Below are 25,756 nucleotides of genomic sequence, written 5' to 3' on the forward strand. Positions count from 1 at the left end.
CCTTCTGCTCAGGTCATGATCTCAGGTCCTGGGATCGAGCCCCGCATCGAGCAGAGAGAGCCTGCTTCCGCCTTCTCTCTGCCTGCCTCTCTGCCTGCTTGTGATCTCTCTCTGTCAAATAAATAAATAAAATCTTTAAAAAAAAATAAAGATGTTAAATTATGAAAAAATGCATAGCTTGGAAACTATTAAATATGATCATTCCAACCTAGATAGCTAGTGATGTCATAGTTTCTGTGATTTCTGAGACTTGATTGTTCAGGTCTTCCTTTACTTAGCATTTACTGTATGTTCAGACACTCTCTTAAGTGCCTTACTTGGATTATCTAATTGGATTTAAGGACACACCATAAGGAGTAACTACTCTGTGTGTGTGTTATGTAATAGTGCATATAAAAAATAAAAAGAATATGTACACACTATAAAAAGCATGTATAAGATTATAAGAAATGTAAATTTAGAAATAATCTAAATATGTTTTAGTAAAAGTTAAGATTAAACTTTAAATTAAAGATTTTGGCATATTAAAAAACTAAATGTTTAAAGTTGCTTGTAGTAAGTCAAGATCTTTATGAAGTAGCTTTCCTTAGTATAAGGTAATGGGCAGCCTGGGGGAAATATGTACAATGAGGATACTCATCAAATGCCTTCAGGGACAGGAAACTGGTTAGTAGTTAAGAGTATGGGTTGGTAGCAACCTTACTAGCTGATGTTCTTTACAAAGGGAGGATGTTTTCAACTCTAGCTGATTATTTCCATGTAGCTTATGACCCATTGTTTCCAGATCTGTCACATTTTCAAGAAAAGCCTTATATCCAATATTTTACAAGAAATTGACAAGTAGTGAAAAGTTTAACAATGCAGGCCAAACAAACATTAGATGCAGGCCAACTTTGGGCTTGGGTAAGGCAGTAAAAGTTCAGATAAAACAGTAAAGCTCTGCCTTCATTTTAGGGTACATGGCCCTCTAAGGAAAAAAGACATTTACCAGCTTCTCTAGGAAGAAGAAGCATTTTTATCATCTGGTAGATTTCAGGAAGCTTCATTAAAAACAGCTGGGAGGGGGCACCTGGGTGGCTCAGTGGGTTAAGCCTCTGCCTTCGGCTTGGGTCATGGTCTCAGGGTCCTGGGATCGAGCCCCACATTGGGCTTTCCGCTCGGTGGGGATCCTGCTTTCCCCTCTCTCTCTCTGCCTGCCTCTCTGCCTACTTGTGATCTCTGTCTATCAAATAAGTAAATAAAATCTTTAAAAACAAAAAACAAAAAACAAAAACAGCTGGGGGCCACCTAGGTGGCTCAGTCAGTTAAGTGTCTGACTTTTAATTTTTGGCTCTGGTCATGATCTCAGGGTCGTGAGCTTGAGCCCTGCTCCCTCTTGCACTGGGCCGGGAGCCAGCTTAAGATTCCCCTCTTACCTCCCCCCCACGTGCCCGCATGCTCTACCTCTTAAACGAAGAGACAAACAAACAAAAGGAGAGCTGGAACTCTAGTCCTCTTCTTTTTTGCTCCTTTATCCATTTTACTTCCTAGAACTCTCTTAGACCTAGACATGAAGGGCCACACCTTAAGGATAGCAGACTGATAAACTGGAAGTGGCCTAAATTCTTGAAAACTTTGTGGAACAAAACTTACCAAACGAGCCCTCCACTGCTAAACGCCAGACTTTTCAGGAGAAAGAGTATATTCTACATTGTTTAAACCAAAGGTATCTGTGGCTAAAGCTAGTCTTATTTTGAGAAACCAAACTGAAAAGCCCAAGTTAGAAGACTGAGAGACCTGTTAGGCGTTAGCAAATAGCTCCTTTTTTTTTTTTTTTTAAAGATTTTATTTATTTATTTGACAGAGAGAGATCACAAGTAGATGGAGAGGCAGGCAGAGAGAGAGAGAGGGAAGCAGGCTCCCTGCTGAGCAAAGAGCCCGATGCGGGACTCAATCCCAGGACCCTGAGATCATGACCTGAGCCGAAGGCAGCGGCTTAACCCACTGAGCCACCCAGGCGCCCCAGCAAATAGCTCCTTAAACTGCCTCCTATAGCATCTTAAGTAAAGTGGCTAAGTTTTATGCTACTGAGTAGGAAAATGTCAGAATGAAGCCAAGTGTTGGCCACCTCTTGGGTTTTTCAGAGGATATGTACAAGAAAGAGACAAACCTTATTCTGAGCTGTTTTAGGTGAAAACAGAAAGGAAAGACCATATGTCCTTGTTTAGCCATTCTTTCAGCCTGTGGCCAGAGACTCAAAAGAGATGAAGATCAGATAATCCTGTTACTCAGTTTGTGAATTGCAAGAACAAAATTATTTGCCTAGTGAAGATTTCGGTAAGCAAAAGTGGAGAGATGAGAACAGCCGTGGTAAGTCATAAAAATAGAAATTAGGAGGAACCGTAGAAACTATGTATTACATACAGGAAATGCACTTTAAATATAAAGATGTAAATTGGTAAAAATAAATAAATAAAATGATTCAAGAAGGTATACTATGCAAACACTAATCAAAAAAACTGAGGTAGCCATATTAAGTATGAGAAAACATAAACTTTAAACAAGGAATATGTCCAGAGATATTAAAGGATATTTTATGGGGTGCCTGGGTGGCTCAGTGGGTTAAGCTGCTGCCTTCAGCTCAGGTCATGATCTCAGGGTGGGATCGAGCCCCGCATTGGGCTCTCTGCTCAGCAGGGAGCCTGCTTCCTCCTCTCTCTGCCTGCCTCTCTGCCTGCTTGTGATCTCTCTCTGTCGGATAAATAAATAAAATCTTAAAAAAAAATAAAGGATATTTTATAAAACTAAAAGGATCCAGTTATCAAAAATATATAACAATCTTAATTGTATGCACCCAATAACTGTGCTTCAAAATATACAGACAAAAACTGTTAGAATTAGAAGAAGTATCTAAATTCATAATTATAATAAAATATTTCAACATTTCTCTCTTAGTAAATCATAGAGCAAGAAAGAAGTTTGGCAGGAAGGTAGGAGACTAGAACAAGACTATCAATCAACTTGTTCAGTGACAGTTACAGAGCATGCTACAATGAAACAGCAGAATACATGTTTATGTCAAATGCACATGGAATATTCACCAAGATGGACCAATGCTAGGTTGTCAAATAAGTCTCAATAAATTTGAGGACTGAAATCAACAGAGACCACTGCAATCATAAGTTAATATCAATTTTAAAAAGATACTTAAAAACTTTACAAGTTTGGAAGTTGAACAAAGCATTTTTAAGTAACTCATAGTTCAAAGAAATCACAAGTTTGAAATATTTAATCTAAATGACAGTGAAAGTATTTTCTTTTTTAACATTTCTTGAAATGTGGCTGTTGTCTTACTTTGTATGTTGTTTTGGAGAAGACTGATGCTAGTCTAATCCTCTTTTCTTTGTACGTTAATTCCTTAAGAGAAAGTGTGAGGATCGTTTTCTTCACCTATAAAGTTTAGTATTTTTTACCAGATTATGTCTTGGAGTTCATCATTCCTAGTCCATTTTCTGTACCTGCTGTGTGTTTTCAATGCAAAGATTTAGATTTTCTTTTATTTCTGAAAACTGTGTTATAGTTTATATATTAATTCTATTATATGGTTTTAATTTTCTTCTACAGAGACACCAGCTGTATGTATGTTGAATATTCTTTGTTTTCCATTTTAACCACTTCACTGACAGTACTTTTCTTTTGATGCCTTTTATTTTTTTCTTCATCTCATTTGCACGCTCTTGGTTATTCTGCTTTCCTTCAATTACTTTTACTTATTCATAATTTTTAGTAGACTCGGTTCTACCTTCACCCTATGTTGTAATTTATTCTTCATCTATGATATGATTTTTGTCATTGTCTTCTGTTTCTTTGCTAAATTCAATCAATTCTCACTTCAGTCTTTCTGTTCCCCCCCCCCCATATCTCCTCTTAATATTTATATTCAGATTCAAGGCACTTTTTATATCCTTAACAAAGAAGAAAGTTTTGTATTTTATTTCTCCTATGTTCAGGAGAACTAGGAAAAAGTGAGAATAAAATAGTTCTGAGGTTGATTACCTGGGAAAAGTTAGGGTATAAATATACTGGTTCAGGAGTAAAATAAATGTTAACAAATAATTTTGCAAAACCGCATCTCTAGGAAACATCTTTTCAAAACAGTTTAAAAGCTTACCAAATAATTTATAGTATGGTATAACCTTTTAAAGGTTTTGTTATTCCAAATACTAACACAAAGTGTTAACTGTATTAAACCCAAGTTGTTCTGGTGATTTATTTATTGGAGTTATCACTCCAAGAAGAGAAGCATAAATTGAAGCATAAGTGGTTTTTGTAGTAACCTGAATAATGGCCCCCCAAAATCTCAGATCCTAAACTCTGTAATCCAAATTTGCATTTGTATATGTTAATTTATATGGCAAAGTGGGCCTTCAATACAATCACATGTATCCTTACAAGATGGAGGTAGAAGGAGATTTGACTACAAACAGAAGAGGAAAGGTGATGTAACAATTGGAGGCAGAGACTGGAATGATAAGGACAAAAGCCAAGGAATACAAATCAGCTACCAAACTGGAAAGGCAAGGAACAATTCTCTCTTAGAACCATCAGAGAGAGGACAGCCCTGGCAGGGCTGTGATTTCAGTTCACTGATACTGATTTAGGACTTCTGGCCTCCACAACTCGAGGGAATAAATTTCTGTTTTTTTTTTAAGCCTCCAAGCTTGGGTAATTTGTTATAGCAGCCACAGGAAACTTATTGTTATCAAAAGGAATAAAGCAATATCAATTTTACCACCTAAGAGATTATGCATTAGAAATCATCTAATGAGCTATTACATTACATGTGGCCTACAAGTGTTTATTTCCTGGATAGCACTGGTTGTGGTAGAAATTCACTCTGAAAACTAAAATAAGTCTGTATGTAACTTCGTATCTGTCCTAAAACTTTTGAATCAACTTCTCATAGATAATGACTAAAAATCCAACCAAATCTGGTAGAGTCTTTAAAAAATTAATGAGAAAATATATTTTAATGGCTTTAAAATGGTCTGCATTCCAGTATTCAAGGGTGGCACTAAGTGTCCTTCAGCTCATGAGAAGTGTATGGCTTCCGTTACTTACCTCTCCATTCTCTTCTGATTTTATGGGTCTGCTTCATAAATCAGGAGAGTCTAATCTCCCATCTTTAAAATTTCCTTTATAAATAGCAATTGCAGGATTTTCTGGTTTAGTTTTTTTTAAGTGACTGTATATTTAAATCACTTATTTACAATTATAGAAATCCCATAGGAACTCTCCAGAAACCTAAATTCTTTAAAAGTATTATCAGAAGATTTGGGTGAATGAAAGCAATCCAAGGAATAATTAACAAGATGACATTTTCCATAGCAGATTCTAAAGAATGAGCAAAAAGGATTAGCTACTCAGGAACCAAACCCGAAGGACAACTTGTTGGAAGCAGATGGACCAGGCTGGAGATCAGAGAGCTTCCTTTTGCTACTTTGGGTACAAACATGTGAAGCAACTCTGATTTGGGGTTTGTCCACCCACCTGGCATTTTATGCCTCTCTAGTGTGGTCACCCAAACCAAATTTTCCTGAATGCCTGGAGACAGATAGTGTCACAGGAAGAAAAGGAGATCTTACCAGGTTGGCTCTGCTTGTCTTGAAGAGTCATCCCTGATCAAACATTGTTAGATTAATTGGAAGTTAAAAAAAAAAAAAAGAAGAAGTAGTAAGGGAAGAGAAAGGAAGAAAAAACAAGAAACTCAATCAGATTCTTAGTGAGAAACTATTTTAGGGGCTTGGAAAGGTCACATTCTTTTTTGATCATAAATGAAATGAGATTTTTGTACAGTTCTGCAGTAGCCTTGAGGTACAATTTCTCTGGCTGAGGAGTGTTTGATTATGCTAAATAAACAGAAAAATACATTCATTGTAAATCCTGGGGATAGATTATTTCCTTGGGAGGTGGCAATAAGAGAGATCAGAATGATTTTTTTTTTAAACTTGGTTAATAAAAACAGTATTATAAAAATAGTGTGTATTTTTCTTCCGTTCTGTAATTGAAGCCCAGAACTAACTTGTTTGTCAATTAGGGCTTAGCACACAGGCTGTTAGGATCAAGCACGTTCTCTAGGATGAGATGGAAATACTCTTTATATGATATATGTGAAATCCAACTGAATAATTAAAGGGAGAAATAATGTATTTCTCATTTTAATATTAATATTTCAGATTTTAGGATGCAGATTGGAAAAAATTTCTTCATCTGCATCATTTAATGACAGAGTGGTTGAGCTAGTGATTATTTGTGCCAACTCCTTCTTACTACAGTGAATAAAGGTTAAACCCATAAGACTCATGTAGCCAACTCATCATCACTAGATCTGACACTCAAATTTATGATTTAAGACTCCTAGAAAACTATTTTTTTTCACTGAGCTCCTGTGTTTCCCAAGATGTTTCAAATGGTAAAATCCTTCGCAAACTGAACTGCTCGGAATATTCCATTTCATAACCGATTAGCGATTTCTAAAATATACATTCCAAAATAGAATTATTTAAAGAAAAAAATCGGCATTTCTGCTCAAATGAGAGAAAGTCATGAATATGTAGAATCAATAGTATCTCTTATGCCAAAAATGCCAATCAGTCAATCTTTTTTGAGAGCTGGTTTGCTCAGTTAGTAGGGTAAATAATCTCTCTAGAGACAGAAACTGTTTATTTTAGCAATCTGCCTCTTTACTGTCCTGAGTATTTTAATTCCACAGGAGCAGAGCTGAAGTGAATAGAATAGAGCTGCATCTATAATATTTACGCGTGTCACAAACAAAATATTTTAAGTATTCAAGTTTTCCTTTTTCCTTTATGCCCTTCATCAGACCCATTTTAATCATTTCATTCTTTCTTCTGTATGAGGGCCACTTTGGACTGTTACCTAGTGCCTTCTAATACTTCTTATCACGACTACAAAAACTTTATGTATGACTATTTCCTAACCCCGTAACTCCAGCCAAAGAGGATTGTCTTTCCATTTCTTTAAAGCTGTAAGCTTCTCAGATTATTTCAAGTTAGGGTGTAAAAAAACGTGGTGTGCTATTCTTGACACATAATATTTGCATTTAACTCTTGCCTCTCGAGTCTTAAGCCACTATTTCTCGACCTAAGCCTGTTCAAAGAAGCTGCTTCTTACAAATTTTGAGAATTCTCAAGGACAATTTAAAACTCTTGATCACTTGATGATTACCTTTGGATGGTATCTTAAAAATAACATAAACGGGGGCGCCTGGGTGGCTCAGTGGGTTAAGCCACTGCCTTCGGCTCAGGTCATGATCTCAGAGTCCTGGGATGGAGCCCCACATCGGGCTCTCTGCTCAGCAGGGAACCTGCTTCCTCCTCTCTCTCTGCCTGCCTCTCTGCCTGCTTGTGATCTCTCTGTCAAATAAATAAAATCTTTAAAAAAAAAATAACATAAACGTCTTCTGATCTTCTCAATGACCCCTGAAGAGCTTAATGATTTCCATCATTTTGGTCCTGGAGTTCATGTTGTATTGGTGTCAAGTAGCACTATTTTATTGTCGCTGGCTAATAAGAAATAAACAGACGTGCACTCCATGGTAAGTGATGAGTGTGCACTAAGTGATGATACCCAAATGTCAGCATCACTGACCAAAAGGTTTCACAGTAATTAGGATTGAGATGCGATAGGAGAATTCAGTCATCTGGTACAAGGCTGCGAGCAGCAAATTAATTTTGGCAAAGCAACATCCATGATCATATTAAATCAGTGATTAATTTCAATATTGATAGCCTTGCAGCTTGGTCTAATTTTAAGCTGGCTTTGGTATGAGTTATAAGGACAAGAAGTTTATAACTAATTTTATGTTGTGTATATTCAGGTACATTTTAATAATGATTATAGTTCCCCTGGATAACTTGTGATTGTTTGGTTGACTTGTTTGGTTTCAACTGTGCTTTCCTCGAGTTTCAGGATACAAGGCCAATAGAGATAATAATGTAAAAATCTAAAATCTGTCAGACAGATGGTCCTTTAGGCAATTCTCAAATCAAATGGTACCAGCAGTTGTCTTCCCAATATTTGACTCTGGAAGTAGCAAATACATAAGCAGTTAATCAGTTGATCAATGTTTTTTGAGCACAGCAGATTGAGGAGGGAGATGTTAATTTATCCCATTAAAAAATATCCATTTCACCATGTTCTCAAAAGGGGTCTGAAGTCTTAACATCTATAAACCACAAAAAAGTAGAGAAACTTTTGAGCACTCTGATTTAGTTCTGCTTCTTAAGGAAGTCATTTTAGCTTTATGAAGATATTTCATACTTTTACTTTACTTCAACAGCCTATGTCATGCATTAATCTGTCCTCTTCCAGACATTTTATTATTTTTGCTAGTCATGGGTTTAAGCAGTATAATCATAATATAAATGCTGTTAGGAAAATCCAATGCAAATACCTAAAAGCACTCACAATCATTTCTAAAACTATTTGAAAGCATTGATTTAATTTGTAAGAAAAACAGCTAAACCTGAAACCAGTAAATGCCACTTAACTTTTTACACTTCTTTTATTCACCATATCCAATTGACTCATGAGTTCTCTTAATTTGGTCAATTAAGTCCCTTTAAAATCTGTCCACTTTTTTTTTTTTTTCTCCACCACAAGAGGATTTCGGGCCACCACCCTTTCTCACCCAGATTTTTCTATGTCCTTTTGCTAACTTCCTCACGTAAGAACTGGATGACTCAAGGATGAGGGAAAAGTGGGGCAGCACCAACTTGCCCGCAAGTCCCCAATGATAGGTAATCTCTAACAGGTGAGAGCCAGCCTCAAGCAGGTGAGAAAACCCAGTTCACAGTAGCAAAGCCACATACCTGACCCTCTGCTGACCCAGATGTGTGAACAATTAATATTTATTGCTATATGCCACTGAAGGATTGTGGGTGTATTTCTATAGCATTATAGTAGCAATAAATACCATAGTTCATTTAAAATTCTGTGGGTGTCTTTAGTACTTAATTAGTGCATGCCCCTTCCCATTGATGAATTGGATTGATTGCCTGTGTGGATAAACTTTCCCAATGAATTCTGAAATCCCTTGGGAGTCTGTAACTATACACATCATTCTTTCTTAGCAATAATGAAAAAAAGTGTGAGACCACTTAGTAATGGTGACCTTTACTTTCATCATTAGGAATGGTATACATTTAAAATGTAAAAAAAGGAAGATTTCTGTGCCCACGGTCCATTTCTCCTATTTTTTTTTACACTTGGCTATGACACTCAGTTCCGCAAAATCAGCTCCACCTGATCAGGGAGGAAGTAACTTTGAGCGGACCGTGCGTGCAAAACTCTGTGCTCATTATAAGGAGAGCTATGCAGTTCCCCGATCTAGGAGTTTTAGAAGCCCTCTTTCTAAACTGCATGTACCCATTGAAAAGTAATGGTGGTCCTAGTCTCAGCAATCAGACAACAAAAAGAAATTAAAGGCATCCAAATCAGCAAAGAAGAAGTCAAACTATCATTCTTTGCAGATGATATGATACTGTATGTGGAAAACCCAAAAGACTCCACTCCAGATCTGCTAGAACTTGTACAGGAATTCAGTAAAGTGTCAGGATATAAAATCAATGGACAGAAATCAGTTGCATTTCTCTACACCAACAACAAGACAGAAGAAAGAGAAATTAAGGAGTCAATCCCATTTACAATTGCACCCCAAACCGTAAGATACCTAGGAATAAACCTAACCAAAGAGGCAAAGAATCTATACTCAGAAAACTATAAAGTACTCATGAAAGAAATTGAGGAAGACACAATGAAATGGAAAAATGTTCCATGGTCCTGGATTGGAAGAACAAATATCATGAAAATGTCTATGCTACCTAAAGCAATCTATACATTTAATGCAATCCCTCTCGAAATCCCATCCATTTTTTTTCAAAGAAATGGAACAAATAATCCTAAAATTTATATGGAACCAGAAAAGACCTCAAATAGCCAGAGGAATATTGAAAAAGAAAGCCAAAGTTGGTGGCATCACAATTCCGGACTTCAAGCTCAAGACAGTATGGTACTGACACAAAAACAGACACATAGATCAATGGAATAGAATAGAGAGTCCAGAAATAGACCCTCAACTCTATGGTCAACCAATCTTTAATAAAGCAGGAAAGAATGTCCAATGGAAAAAAGACAGTCTCTTCAACAAAGGTGTTGGGAAAATTGGACAGCCACATGCAGAAAAATGAAGTTGGACCATTTCCTTACACCACACATGAAAATAGACTCAAAATGGATGAAGATCCTCAATGTGAGAAAGGAATCCATCCAAATCCTTGAGGAGAACACAGGCAGCAACCTCTTCGACCTCAGCCACAGCAACTTCTTCCTAGGAGCATCGCCAAAGGCAAGGGAAGCAAGGGCAAAAATGAACTATTGGGATTTCATCAAGATCAAAAGCTTTTGCACAGCAAAGGAAACAGTCAACAAAACCAGAAGACAACAGACAGAATGGGAGAAAATATTTGCAAATGACATATCCAATAAAAGGCTAGTGTCCAAAATCTATAAAGAACTTATCAAACTCAACCCCCAAAGAACAAATAATCCAATCAAGAAATGGGCAGAGGACATGAACAGACATTTCTGCAAAGAAGACATCCAGGCGGCCAACAAACACATGAAAAAGTGCTCCATATCACTCAGCATCAGGGAAATACAAATCAAAACCACAATGAGATATCACCTCACACCAGTCAGAATGGCTAAAATTAACAAGTCAGAAAATGACAGATGCTGGCGAGGATGCAGAGAAAGGGGAACCCTCCTACATTGTTGGTGGGAATGCCAGCTGATGCAACCACTCTGGAAAACAGCATGGAGGTTCCTCAAAAAGTTGAAAATAGAGCTACCCTATGACCCAGCAATTGCCCTACTGGGTATTTACCCTAAAGATACAAATGTAGTGATCTGAAGGGGCACATGCACCCGAATGTTTATAGCAGCAATGTCCACAATAGCCAAACTATGGAAAGAACCTAGATGTCCATCAACAGATGAATGGATAAAGAAGAGGTGGTATATATACACAATGGAATACTATGCAGCCATCAAAAAAAAAGAAATCTTGCCATTTGCAACGACGTGGATAGAACTAGAGGGTATTATGCTTAGCGAAATAAGTCAATCGGAGAAAGACAACTGTCATATGATCTCCCTGATATAAGGAAGTGGAGATGCAATGTGGGGGGTTTGGGGGGTGGGAAAGGAATAAATGAAACAAGATGGGATTGGGAAGGAGACAAACCATAAGAGACTCTTAATCTCACAAAACAAACTGAGGGTTGCCAGGGGAAGGGGATAGGGAGAGGGTGTTGGGGTTATGGACATTGGGGAGGGTATGTGCTATGGTGAGTGCTGTGAAGTGTGTAAACCTGGCAATTCACAGACCTGTACCCCTGGGGCTAATAATACATTATATGTTAATTTAAAAAATTTTTTTAAAAAAGAAAAGTAATGGTGGGAAGAGAGAGTTATGATTTGTTGGGCGTTAATTATATGTTGGGTATTTTAAGTCTATTATCTTTTTTTTTTAAAGATTTTATTTATTTATTTGACAGAGATCACAGGTAGGCAGAGAGAGAGGAAGAAGCAGGCTCCCTGCTAAGCAGAGAGCAAGATGCAGGGTTCAATCCCAGGACCGTGGGATCACAACCGGAACCAAAGGCAGAGGCTTTAACCCACTGAGCCACGCAGATGACCCCTATTATCTTTTTAAATTTGTATAAATTGACTAGAACTTTAAGAGGAGGAAGTGGAATGGAAAACATTTTTACTATCCAACACTCTTCTGGTGGTGGCACCTGCTGACCTTTCTTCACCACACATGGTCCTGGTCCCCCTCCTTGTATCACCGTGTATTTGCCAACTTCCAGTGATCCAGAAGGGTAGTCAGGAGGCCCAAGATGGCTAAATAAAATACACCAAACTCCCAGGGAGAGTCTGAGTCTTTAATTAGATTTGGAAATGTCAGAAAGAGTTGCTATTCCTTTTGGACCACTGACATGGAGGGTGTAAATGGTCAGCACCCAGAATTCCTGCCCCAAGATTAGAAGCATATGCAGTGATGAAGAATCAACAGATGGAGAGTGTTCCCTGGGAACATTATTTAAGTCCTTATAGCAAGTCCATCTTGTAGGTCCCACTATTTGAGCCAATAAATTCCTTTTGCCCCCTTCTGTTTATTTGAGTTGAGTGTCTATCAGTTGAATTGAAAGAATTACGAATGTCTGAGGAGTGTTATCCTCATTTTATGGAAGAGGAAACTTTACCTCCAAATACCACATTACTTGTCCAAAGTCTCACAAGTAATAACAGATAGAGTTAGAATTTGACCACAAGTCTATCCAATGGCCACAATCCTTTCACAACTGCATTTTTGAAAGTTTTAAAAAAATGTCCATACGGTAAAACTTATATGCTGTAGAGTTCTATGAGTTTTGACAAATGCATAGATTTGGGTCCCTCCCACTCTTTCCATCACCCCAAAGAGTTCCCTGATGTTATTCCTAAGTAGTCAGATTCTCTCCCTACTCTTGCTGCCTGGCAACTACGGACCTGTTCTCTGTCTCTGGAGTTTCACTTTTCCCAGAATGTCATATAGATGGAATCACACACACCTTTTGAAGGTGACTTCTTTCACTTAAAACCATGCATTTGAGATTAACTTACTTTGTTGTATGTTGTCAACACGAATGTTTTCTGGAAGTATGCTTACGGCAGTATTTCAGTCATATCCTCATTAGTGTGAGTGGAGCATATACAGGTTTTAAAAAGGGGGAAGGAGAAGAATACAGGGTTGCATAACACACTCCTAAGATTTATATCCACCTGGAATCTGTGGCTGTGGTCTTACTTGGAAATAGGGACTTTGCAGATGTCATCGAGTTCAGATGAGGCCACGCTGGATTAGGGTGGCCTCATCTGACTAACATCCTTATTTACTTATGGCTAACATCCTTAGAAGAAGAAAGAAATCCCATGGCTAACATCCTTAGAAGAAGAAAGAAATCCGGACACAAAGTCACTCAAGGAGAACTCCAGTTGACAATGAATGGAAGCAGAGATGGTGAGATGCAGCTGTAAGCCAAGGAATGCCAAGGATTGCCTGCAACAGTGAGAAACCAGGAGAGAGGCACAGAGCAGATTCTCCCTCAGAGCCAACCGTGCCAGCATCTTGATTTCAGACTTCTAGCTTCCAGAAGTGTGACAGCATAGATTTCTGTTGTTTGAAGCCATGTAATCGTGGTCATTTGTTATGACAGCCCTACGAAACTATTATAACTAAACTAATGAGGTATTCAGCACTCTTTTCAAGGCAGCTTCTATCAAAACAAAGGGGCCTTACTGAGGAGATAGGATAAGTGAAGGCCCAGTTCTTCATCTCACAATTTTGCCTTAGGATGAGCTTGACTCAATTCTACAACCAAATTCGTAATAGCATCATAGGCACTGTTATATGTTACCCCACGTATCAAATTTGTTATTAGTAACTAAAAAGTGAAACCTGTTTTTAAGATATTATAAAAAGGTAGAAAAGTAATCTTGGCCTCCCATCAACTAATTTTTAAGTCATCTCATCCAAAACCACTTTGTTTCTATTCTAAAAAAACAAAAAGTTCAAGTTGTGGAGGGGACACCTTTCATCAATCTTTTTATTAACAACCTTCAGAAGATTATAGACTCAGGAAATTAAGTATTAAAATTTAATTAAGTCACCAAGTGACATGAAAAAAAAAGAGCAAAGGAAATCCACATTCCTTTGGAGAAGAAATCTAAAATACATTTCAGTCTGCTGCTTGGATTTCAGATATAAATAAATTGGGATATTTTTATTAGACTAAAAGTGTATATAGCATTTTGATACTTAAGATATGTAACTAAAGGATAAGTCATCGGTAAATTAGCATTTCAGAGAGGCCAAGAAAATGTATTTTTTTTCCTTAAGAGATCCTTAAAGTATGTACACATGATGTTGCTCTTGTTGACTTGGTTAAAAATATCAGTTAATATAGCTTGTAGTAATCATAAAAGTCTTTGATTCTCAAATCTGGCTCCCTACCAGACACTCCTCCTGAACAACCTAAAATGATACAGATTCCTGTTCCTCACTTTCCAAATTCTGATTTGGTAAGTCTGGACTGGGACCCTGAGACTCTATTTTATTTTTTCAAATTCTCCAGGTGATCCTGATGGGAAACCAGGTTTGAGAACCACTAACATGGAAAACACTCTCACAGAAAGAAGCTTTGATCTCTCAAAGCCCATGGAATTAGAGCTAGGGTCGATCCAAGGTCAAATACCAAAAGCAAAATATTAGAATGGAAGTAATCTAATACTTAGGGTCAAGAAACAGAGTCAGGGTCTAAAAGGGAAACCAGGATCCAAGGTGGAAGCAAGTTTCATGAAACAGGAAGGGAGGTTGGAATGCCAAAGATAAATCATAATCAGATCATGGAAGATTGTTAAGGCAGAACACAGGGAGCCCTGGGATTCAGAAGTTTGGGCTTCGTCTGAATCAGGATTCGGAGAAGGCTTTACCTGTACCAGACCTGTCTGTAGAGTCATGCTTTTATGTGAATTCTTCTATTAGAAGACCAGCTCCTTCAAGGTTGAACTAGCTGCTGCTGCTTCTGCTTCTCCTTCTCTTTCTCCTTTTCCTGCTTCTTGAGCATTTAGCAGTTTGTTCTAGTGTCTAGCATTAGATTGAATGATATTTACTGAGATCTTCAAAATTGAAGTTTTCCACCAGATAATCATTTCAATGAAATAACACCAGTGTGTGTTCACATGTGCACACAGGAAAGCTCATGTGTGTGTCTCTTTACATCTGTGTGTATATTTTTTGCAGAATCTTTCAAACAATTAACTGTTGCTTAAGAAGTAATATTTATTCTCTGCTATTGAACTTATAAAGAAACCTTCTAAAAATGAATTTTCAACTTTAGGTAAATTGAAAGGACAGTTATTATTTCTTGGGTAACAGTAAGACATTTATTTCTTTATAATTTGTTTTCATTCATAAAAAGGACAAAGCACAGTCCTATACTACTCCATTGAAAAAATGATAAAAAATAACTAAAAAATCAATTCAATATTTATCAGTATCAAATAAAATTACTACCACCTTTCCTGAATTACAAAGAAACAACAGATATATCTATATCTATATAAAGTTTAATCAAGAATCTTGCGTCTTAAGCAGATGATACATTAGTTTGACAACAGTTGAAAACTGATGGTCCCAGTCAAATTTGTACAATTGTATGAGGAAATGAAAAGCTTGAGTTATCAGTGTATGAGAGATTTTAATCTACCTTATTTCCGTCATGAATTTAAAATTAAACAACCAACCTCCAAAGTCTGTTTTCTTCTTACCTTTCAGAACCATTTCATGCAAAATCTAGCCAGGTTTGCTCTTTATTGCACTACATTAGAAAATAAAAGCCAAGCATGCATTTGGCAAAAGATTTAGTTGTTGTCGATTATATAAAAATGCCCAACATGGGTCACATTGCAAAAGGAAAACCCCAAAGTGTAACAATGAAAACACAAACATTTGTACAGAAGGCTTACAGCGTATTCGTTTCCCTAAAGTATGAAGAGATTTTGTTTCCTTTTCAAATAATTAGGTATTTTATGAAATCTGGTAATGATTTTAAGACTGTTGACATACTTCCACTGGGAAATCATCCATTTCACTTATTTTTAAAAAGTTTCATTTTATAACAAAGAGTTGAATGTAAACTAATGAAATATTTATTGATATTTTCATAATGAAAACTCTAAACATTTACACATAGATATATAGTACAAAAATTATACAAATTAAAGAAAGGGGGGGTAAAGTAGTAATAGATCTATTTTGCTTCCTGTAAATATTTTTTTATGAACCTATAAGGTATCCTTTCTAAAAAGATAAACTCTATCTCTAATTAGCTAGCAAGGTTGTGCTAATAAAATAGGATTACACCTCCTGAATCGTCAGACATTGCACTATTTCATGAGCCAGCTAATCCTTTATTACTCCATTTCTTTCACATCCACACTCAAATACATTTGCTTGCATACCATGGAGAATGAAGAAATGTGCGTCTTCCTTTTCACAACTTATAAAAACCTGAAGCACCAACGCTTGGGAGACACCATTGGACAGACACATTACTTGTCTCCTCCTGGCCTTGCAGTATACATACTTTCAAGGTACCATTAGCAATATATTGATTTGGTATTTTTAGCCAGTTTTCAGTATTGCATTGAAGTGGGAAATGAGCTTAAAACTAAATTTTAAAAAATAAGGTATATTGTGGTTTTTTTCCCTACCTCCAGGTGATTTCTTGAGATCTTTAATAATGCAAGGTTTTATTTAGAAATGAAGCACAAAAAAAAAGCACAAAAAAAGCACAAAAAAAAGAATATTATTAGATCACACTGATATTCACTTAACTGTCGTTTATTCTTAGCTGTGTAAAGACTGTCATATCTCAATTAAAAAATGGAAGCACTCTACTTTTCAAAATTCATCATCCCACGTATGAATAAATACAGCAATAGGATGATTCTCTAGATAAGAGCTGTGATTTTTGAGGTTTGAAATTGACAAGAAAAGCATAAAATAACTTCAGAACATAATATCAAAGTAAAGAAAAATCTTCATATGGTATGTTAACTTTACTACTAAACAACTAACTTAAAAGTATTACTGATTCTGAAAGACAAATATTTAGAAAATTACTTTCTTCCAAAATAAGAATACTGATAACAAGTTCTAGAATTGGTTTTCAATATTCAGAATCTTTTAACTCATCCAGTAAAATGATTTGGTCATGGAATTTATGTCAAAATGTTTCAGTTATACTCTATCTTTTGTTAAGACAACTCAGAATGTCATGAATGATAGGGGCCATTCAAAAATATGCAGGACCCGAAACAGAGAATAGTACAAGAGACTGTATTACTCTTAACATTTACCACATACAATCAACATTTCAACCTCTATTATATTTCACAACTTGTTATTAAGTTTAAAGCACCTGTGTACGGTGATTTTTACTTTCACTCTACAGCCTATAGTATTGAATTGAACACTGTAACTTGTCCCATTGGATTAAATCATGCAACTGTCACAGAATCAGGTTAAGTGGTTTATAAGGCATATTGGAACGAGTTAAAAATTATTTTATATCCATTTAAAAGTTTATTCTTTTGGATGAAAGGGTTCCTGAATGCCTCAGTCATGACGTGTGTTGTAAATCAGTTGGATAGTTTGTTAAAGTGTAATTTATTTGGCTTTGGGCAGAGCCACAGGAATTGGAAGGAACTGTAGTCATCATAGGGATGGAGATGTCCTCTGAGCTGGGCCGGGAACAGCAGCTGTCACACCACATTCAGATTGCCAAGTACACAACGATGCCAAGGGCAGGCAGCAGGAAGCCGAGAAGACTTGGTGATAGGGCAGACACGCCTGCAGAGTAAACCAAAAACGTGCATATTATTTCATTGAGAATGGCGCTATTTCTCATTTACCCTGCTTGGAGAAAGCCAGAGTATGCAGGCCTGAAAAACAAATGGTTCCTTTAAAAAAAAAAAAATCTCTGTACATCAGTGATTTAAAGAAAACAAAAACATTTGATCAAGAATTTCATGCATGAAAGCAAGTGGCTGTTTCTATAACACGCTCCTATAAATCATTTCTGATAAAATCACAAGTGTTTATGTTTTCCTGCCAGAAGGTGTTGTCAAGAAACATATGTAAATAAGTCAACAAACAAATGGAAAAAAAAACCCCACATATGTAAGGTGTTAAAAAATAAGATAAAAAGATGTGCTAAAGATACTAATAATGTTACCTGGGATAAAAATATCATGGGTATAACGGATAGATTTTGCAAAATTTAATATCCAATGGTTTTAAGACATTTAGATGCTTACACACAATGATTTGAGGAATATATTCTTGATAATAGTAAATAATCTATTCAAATTTTTATCTAAGGAAAAATTGCCCTGAGATATTGTGTTATGAATTAAAATTAAAATATGATGTAATGTACTATGGACTTATATTACATCTTGGGCTAATTACAGCTAGAAGGGCTCCTCCTGTGGTAAAGTTTATGGGTGCAGGTCTTGCCCACACTGGAATTCTTGAGAAAAGGCTAAAAAATGGGATCAAGAAGGCACACTCTTCCTTTCCACTCCGCACATCTCTTAGGCTTCCTTTAACGGACGCACTGCTGAAATGAATGCTGAGCTAAAAAATACAATCAACAGCTCGTAAATATAGTAGATCTGTGTCAAGTTGTAGAAGTTAATTTGAAACCTTAAAACCTTATTATCTACCATGTTAACAGTGGCCCCCAAGAGCCCTTTGGAATGTTCCTCTTATACTGGGAAGAGTCAGGGCATTTCTCTTGCATCTCAAGTCATTAAAAGCACATTCATGTTCCCCACGGGGGAAAGACGATCATATCTATTCGCACGCTGGTATCTCACTAGTGCCCTGTCAGCAGCTCTGAGTGCTGCATGGAAACATAAGAGAAATATGATCAGAACCAGATAAAGAAATAAGCAGCACAGTGAGGGTGGAAAAGTGAAAGCAGAGCAACAAGGGCAATATAAATGGCCCTCAAGTAGCTGCTGATAGAGCACGAATAGCACTGCTGCCTAAGAATGTGAGGAAGAGCAATGGTAACACCTATAGCGACTATGGAAGCTACTACTTACCATTCTATAGGCATGAGACAGACACTCTGCTGGACTTTCATATACATTATGACACCAACCCAACAACCAATGATGGTGGGTCTTACTATTCTGATTTTATAGAATACATAACTCCGATTCGGGTAAGATGACTCGCTTAAAGTCAATGGCCAGTAGAGGGCAGAGCCAGGATTCCATTGCCTATCCACCAGGCTCCAACGCCAGACTCTTATCTTTTTGGCACTTTGTGTAGACCGCTTTGGAAAAGGACCAGTTCTAGAAATGCGTAAGGACACACCACTCCACACTTACAAAGGCACAGAAAGAAAATTAATGACCTACTAGAAAGCACAGCACCTAAGTTCTTTCAAAAAGAGTCCTTTGTATTCACATAGCATTTTTTCATTCTCTTTTTCTACATAGATATTTTTAAAATATGCCACAGCCCACATGTTATTTTATTCCGATAAGGTGACCAATAATAAACCTCAATAGCACAGAAAAAGAATAGTTTTCAATGTTTGACCTAAGTTAAATGATCTGTCCTGACGACTTTTGTCTGAGAATGACTGCAGGGTTTGTGCGTTGCTCTGTCCTCTGACCACAAATTATATCAGGGGCGGATACACGTTCATGTACTTGCCTGAATGTGTGGGTTGGCTCATACAAACTGTGGCTGCAGAAAGAAGTTTAGTCAATTGTGGATGCCATTTTGAAGTTTTGGTGTTAGTATGAAAACCAAACCCAATTTCATAATTTGTGGCTTCAACATCAGGATATTTGATTTATTTTAAATAAACTCTTCATGTTTATGTGTGTTATATTTAATTTCTCTAATGGCTCAAGCTTATGTAATTGTGGTCTTCATCTTCAATTCTCTTTCACATTCCAAGCCCAAATTAGAGACCTGACTGAATTACTATTTAAAGTCATTTTAAATGTGGGATCCCTATATTCTTGAAGCATTTTCAATATATATTGGTTTTATATCTAACAAAATGTATATCATAATACTGCTATCAAGTATAATGTCAGTAATTATGTGGTATGCAGTAAACATATTTTGCTCTCACATATTTACTGCATGTCAAACATGAACAAGTCATCAATCTTGAATCATTTTTCTCAATCAGAACAAAGGTAATGCCTATTTAGAGTACTATAGCTTTTGCATTGAATTTTCGTGATTTTTTTTTAACCTCAACTACCCTGATTTATTATTTCCTTCAGGAAGGATTTCTGCTGGAGAGAGTTATATATTGAGAAGGGAAATCCTAATTAAAAGTTAAATAGTGCTTAACAATCTTTGCAAGTTTTATGATAAGTAGAGAACCATTCTAATCACTTTTTAATACAAATTTTTCTCTCTTTTTAAAAAAGATTTTATTTATTTATTTGACAGAGAGAGAGATCACAAGTAGACAGAGAAGCAGGCAGAGAGAGAGGAAGGGACACAGGCTCCCCGCTGAGCAGAGAGCTTGATTCGGGGCTCGATCCCAGGACCTTGGGGCCATGACTTGAGCCGAAGGCAGAGGCTTAACCCACTGAGCCACCCAAGTGCCCCACAAATCTCTTTTCTGTTGCTTAAATTTGGACACCATGGTCCAATCCAAATTGCTACTGCTGATGACGCTATAAGACAGAGAAATTCCTTCTTGTGGTGTCACTTTTTGTTTTCACAGTTGTTAATATCTCTAGGTTCTGAACAACTTTACGACAAGGAATATATCCAAATTGTATTTTCAGCTGTGTTGACAAATACCAAGTACAGTATATAGTGAGTACTTGACCCATAATGTTATAAATAATTATTTCAGCTTTAAGCCCTGAACCTTTTCTGATGAAGAGCAGAAGATGGGAGAGATAGTAAAAGGGCAGAATAAGGGTTAAGTTTTAAGGAAGAAAGCAAAGGAGAACACCTGACCTGTAGTGGAACCCTTGGTATTTCTTTACATTTTATGTCCTCTCTGTTGCATAATCTCTCTAACTTTTAGGCACCTGGGGAAAGGAAAGGGGTTGCCCATTCCCATTAATGCTTTTCCTCAGGAAATCACTTTTTTCCCCCATTGGAGAGATGATATTAAAATCACGTATCAGGGGCTCCTGGATGGCTCAGTCAGTTAAGCGTCTGCCTTCAGCTCAAATCGTGATCTTCAGGTCCTGGGATGGAGCCCCGCATCAGGCTTCCTGCTCAGCAGGGGGTCTGCTTCTCTCTCTCACTCTCTCTCTCAAAAAAAAAAAGAAAATCTTAAAAAAAAAAACCCACATATCAAAAAAGCATTTATTGGGGTGCTTGGCTGGCTCAGTCAGTAGAGCATGTGACTCTTGATCTCAGGGTTGTGAGTTCGAGCCTCACATTAGGTGTAGAGATGACGTAAAAGTAAAAAAAATATATATATATATATATATATATATATATATATATATATACTTAAAAGGCACTTATTTTACTGTTCTGTCCAGAGATCCTCCAATTTGTCTTTCATTCTTATAATTTGCCCTGGGCTTTGGGAAGGCAAGATGGTTGATTCCCCACTGCCTAGAGTCTTGCTTAATATACACTCAGTGTATTAGGTACGTGTCAGTAGATGTTTGCTGTTGAAATGTGTTGAGTTCAACAGAACTGTGGGATAGCAGCAAGCTTAGAGAAGTGAAAGAGTTTAAGTCTATCTGGGACTGAGAGTGAAAAGTCAGCTTGGATGGAAGAACAAAACCACATGTCTTTATTCAGGTTGGTGTGACAAATATAGATAATGCCAGCTGTAAGCTTAACTGGAGATAAGGTTACGCCACAGCTATAAAACGCTGTAACGACCCCCTCATTGAGTGGCTAGTGATGCGTCACCAGAGATGCCATCTATTACTGGGAATACTCAGTTGCTCAATCACCCTCCCTTCATGACAGCCCCCAACCTTAGTTAATCCCTGCTTCTCCTCCTTCTGTCAGCCTCAGAAAGAGCAGATACACAACTGATCACTATTTCCCTTAAAAGCCCTTCTGAAGTCTGAGCAGGAACTTAAACCTTACATCAAGAAGGTTCTCTTTCCCACTTGAGTGGTGTGTTCCACAACTGCTCTGGCCTGTTTCTGGCTGTATCCAGTCAGTTACAGGGAGTCTGACTACCTATCGGACTGCAGGTTTGGGCTTGGTCTTCAGCTGTTCTGGTTTTCACAGCATGAAGAGGCAAACTTGAGGATCAGTGAGCAGGTCACTGTCCTGGTAGGAGCCGTGAGTGTACTGGGAACAGTAGTGTGTGGCAGATAACAGTAAGGCCTCTGGGACCAAGCAAAGTCCGAATCCTGCCTCTGCCTTTCATTGCTAGGCAATCTTGAGCATGTTATTTAATCTTTTAAAGCCTTAGTTCCTTTAGCTATAAAATGAGGATAATAATATGTCTCATGGCTGTATTCTGAGAACTGAGAAGATGCCTACCAATAGTTCTTAAGTATTTTTTAGCAGCATAACCTTTCTTTAGAAACAATCATATGTGGGGCGCCTGGGTGGCTCAGTTGTTAAGCATCTGCCTTCATCTCAGGTCATGATCCCAGGGTCCTGAGCTTGAACCCCGCATTGAGCTCTCTGCTCAGTGGGAATCCTGCTTCTCCCTCTCCCACTCCCCCTGCTTGCGTTCCCTCTGTTGCTGTCTGTGTGTGTGTGTGTGTGTGTGTGTCAAATAAATTTTAAAAATCTTAAAAAAAGAAAAAAGAAAAAAAAAGAAACAATCGTATGTAGAAGTTCATTATTGAAGTAGAAAGGAAAGGGATGCCTTTTTCAAAGATGTGGAATTTCAGCAGCAGTGATAATTACATAAAGGATGAGCTAAGAAATTTAATAAACCACTATGGCTGGGTCTATGGAAGATTAGCATTTCTGACCTTATTTATTTGTACCCTCTGGAGCAGACTACCAGCTTTCCCTCCTCCACGTTCATGCTGGTAACTTTACTTCCTCAAGCCCGTCACTCCATACAACATGTGGGGGTCTACTTATCACAGTTTGAAAACAGCTGCCTTATGTAAAGCAGAAAATGCATGGCTAATAGAACTCCTATTTATTATTATTATATATATGATATATATTATAAATATTACATTATTCTATATTATTATATATAATTATATTATATGTGATTATTATATATAATTATTATATTATATTATTTATTCCTATTTTAGTAATTCATACTAAATTTGATGCTTATTTCTTGGTATCGATATCTTGCATTGTATTTTTTGAAAAGCAAATCAGTGGAAGGCAAAGCAAAATAATACAAAAAGCAGGTGTCCCTTGCATATAACTTACATTTGAGATACATGTCCACTTGCTATTCCCTAATCACACACATGTCCTTTTAGAGCACAAATATCCTAGAATGTCCTTCCACCTATCAAGACTGGGCATATTGAACTTTCTTGCAGTGGTCTAGCTCAAGTGTTATCTCCTCTGTGGCACTGTAGTTTGGATCTTTGGTTTCAAGTAACAGGAACCCAACTAAAAAGCCAGTGTCATACTGCTTTGGAACAACTACAACCACAGATGTGAACCCCTGTGTCTTCCATGTTTCTGACTTTCATCTCTTCTTCCTTTGCATATTGTCTCAAATTCTGAGACAGATTTCTCCTCAAGCTAGACAAGAGCTCCAAGCTCACAGCCTTATATTCTCAAGAGCAAAAAGATGACACCTTTTTAGCCAAACTGTAGTGAGAAAACTTTAAAAGAACAATTCTTTTTTTTTTTTTATGGTTTGATGTGCTGTTTGTCTTAGTTAAAATATTTACCTTTCATTTTTTTTGTTTGTTTGTTTTTAACTAATTAATTTTTTTTCTCACCGTAGCACATACCCACTCCAATGCTGACCCAGCAATTGCACTACTGGGTATTTACCCTAAAGATACAAATGTAGTGATCTGAAGGGCCACGTGCACCCCGATGTTTATAGCAGCAATGTCCACATAATCAAACTATGGAAAGAGCCTGGATATCCTTCAACAGATGAATGGATAAAGAAGATGTGGCATATATATATATATATATATATATATATATATATATATATATATATATATACACACACACACACATATATATCTCCATCAAAAACCCCAAAATCTTGCCATTTGCAATGATGTGGATGGAACTAGAAGGTATTGTGCTAAGCGAAATAAGTCAATCAGAGAAAGACAATTATCACATGATCTCACTGGTATGAGGAATTTGAGAATCAAAGAAAGATTCAGATTTGCATAGCCTGGGTCACATACCCTCCCCTAGACCAATTACTGTGGCTGAATTAGTGCATTTCTGTGATAGAACTAGCCAGGGAAGCAAGGAGACTTAAATGTCAATGTTCCTTCTGATCTCAGGAGGTTTACTACTTACCCCAATATTGTGGGGATCAAGAAGTAAAGCAGAGCCATAGAAAGCGCTATGGGGATCAAGAAGTAAAGCAAGAGTTCTGACAAAAACAATACACCTCAACTAAAAACTTCAAATGCACACAGAGTCACCAAAAGCAAAATAGAATAATCCTTATCTTCTCCATTTGTTGACTACATAATCTTTTTGTCAAAAAACATGCCACAAGAGTAATATTCTGTACATAATTTTAGAAAACGTGTTTTGTGGTAATGGGAAAAATATGTTTCAGCCAATTGCTCCCCTCTCTAAATTGCCTTCCTCAACTTTCACATATTTTTCTAATTGCTTGAGGCCAATCAAGATAAGAAAAGCAAGTGATCTATTTAGCTACTGAAGACTTAAGGATCATTTATTTTTGTAAACTAGTGACAGTACAGGAGCCATTTTTATGAGTAATCATTGAAAGCCGCTCAGGATAGGTGCAGCATTAGACACTGTAAGCCTGGAAGCTTTTTTTTTTTTTTTGTGGGTTGGAGTACACAAATACATATGGTTATATTTACTTTAAGATCTGGAATTTCAGCAGCAGTGATAATTACATGAAGAATGATCTAAGAAATTTAATAAACCACTATGGCTGGGTCTATGTAAGATCACCACTTCTGACCTTAATTTATTTGTACAGGAAGACCTAGAAGGAGTTTGTCATTTTACAAATTCAATCAATCATAAGGATTTAGTCTGGTTAAGTAGCGGTGAAGCATTTTGTTTTTGGTTCGCCTAACCAACTGGGAATTCTTCATCTATCTTTCACTAACTATATACCCTGTAGCTAACTATTTAATAGTATCTGTCTCTCCACTGGATTATCATATAAGGTTGGAAAGTGATGCTTTTTTTTTTAAATTTGTGGCAGAAATGGGTGAAAACAAAGGTTAAAGGAGGAAGAGCTGTTTCTGACTTTGAGATAAGGAAATATAACTTAAAGTCTAGATGAGTTTTCTTACAAAGATAATTTTTTTTTTAAGATTTTTATTTATTTATTTATTTGACAGACAGAGATCACAAGTAGGCAGAGAGGCAGGCAGAGAGAGAGAGGTGGAGGCCGGCTTCCTGTGGAGCAGAGAGCCCGATTCGGGGCTTGATCCCAGGACCCTCGGATCATGACCTGAGCTGAAGGCAGAGGCTTAACCCACTGAGCCACCCAGGCGCCCCTCTTACAAAGATAATTAACACAAAATTTAAGGACTGAATTTTCTTGTAGGACTGAACACCTGAGCAATATGAAGCCACTGAGGCAAAAGCAAATCATTTCAAAATTTGTCTTGAACATTGATTGGGATTTTATGAAAATTTTTGTTTTGGTTGATTTATTTCTTGAAATTCCACCCTATTTTTCCTTCTTCTTCCTTTTCCTGATTCCCTTATCCCACCACCCTTATCCCAGCATCCCAATAGGGTGGGAATAGGCTCCCACCCTATTCTTCATCTGGTTTAAACACTATCAATAATGAAAATGTAGAATAGAGCTGAGCTATACCACTGAAATACTTATAGAGCAGGAAAGTTTTACTTGCCTGGAAACTGGCATAAAATTTGCAATAAAATTCCTGCAATTTAGTGAGGCTAATG

General features: G+C 37.0%; 1 protein-coding gene across 2 annotated transcripts in view; it reads right to left on the reverse strand.

The window, feature by feature from the left end:
- Nucleotides 1-15,219: 15,219 nt before the first annotated feature.
- Nucleotides 15,220-25,756, reverse strand: part of CNTN1 (contactin 1) — a 375,956-nt gene continuing 365,419 nt past the window's right edge. For both annotated transcript variants that reach the window (XM_047742599.1, XM_047742600.1), the window contains one exon: nucleotides 15,220-17,524. In XM_047742599.1, coding sequence (XP_047598555.1) covers nucleotides 17,448-17,524 — 77 coding nt within the window. In that variant the 3' untranslated portion in view covers nucleotides 15,220-17,447. The remainder of the gene's footprint in view (nucleotides 17,525-25,756) is intronic.

Source organism: Lutra lutra, chromosome 8 (genome assembly GCF_902655055.1).
Source record: "Lutra lutra chromosome 8, mLutLut1.2, whole genome shotgun sequence".
Taxonomy (NCBI): Eukaryota; Metazoa; Chordata; class Mammalia; order Carnivora; family Mustelidae; genus Lutra; species Lutra lutra.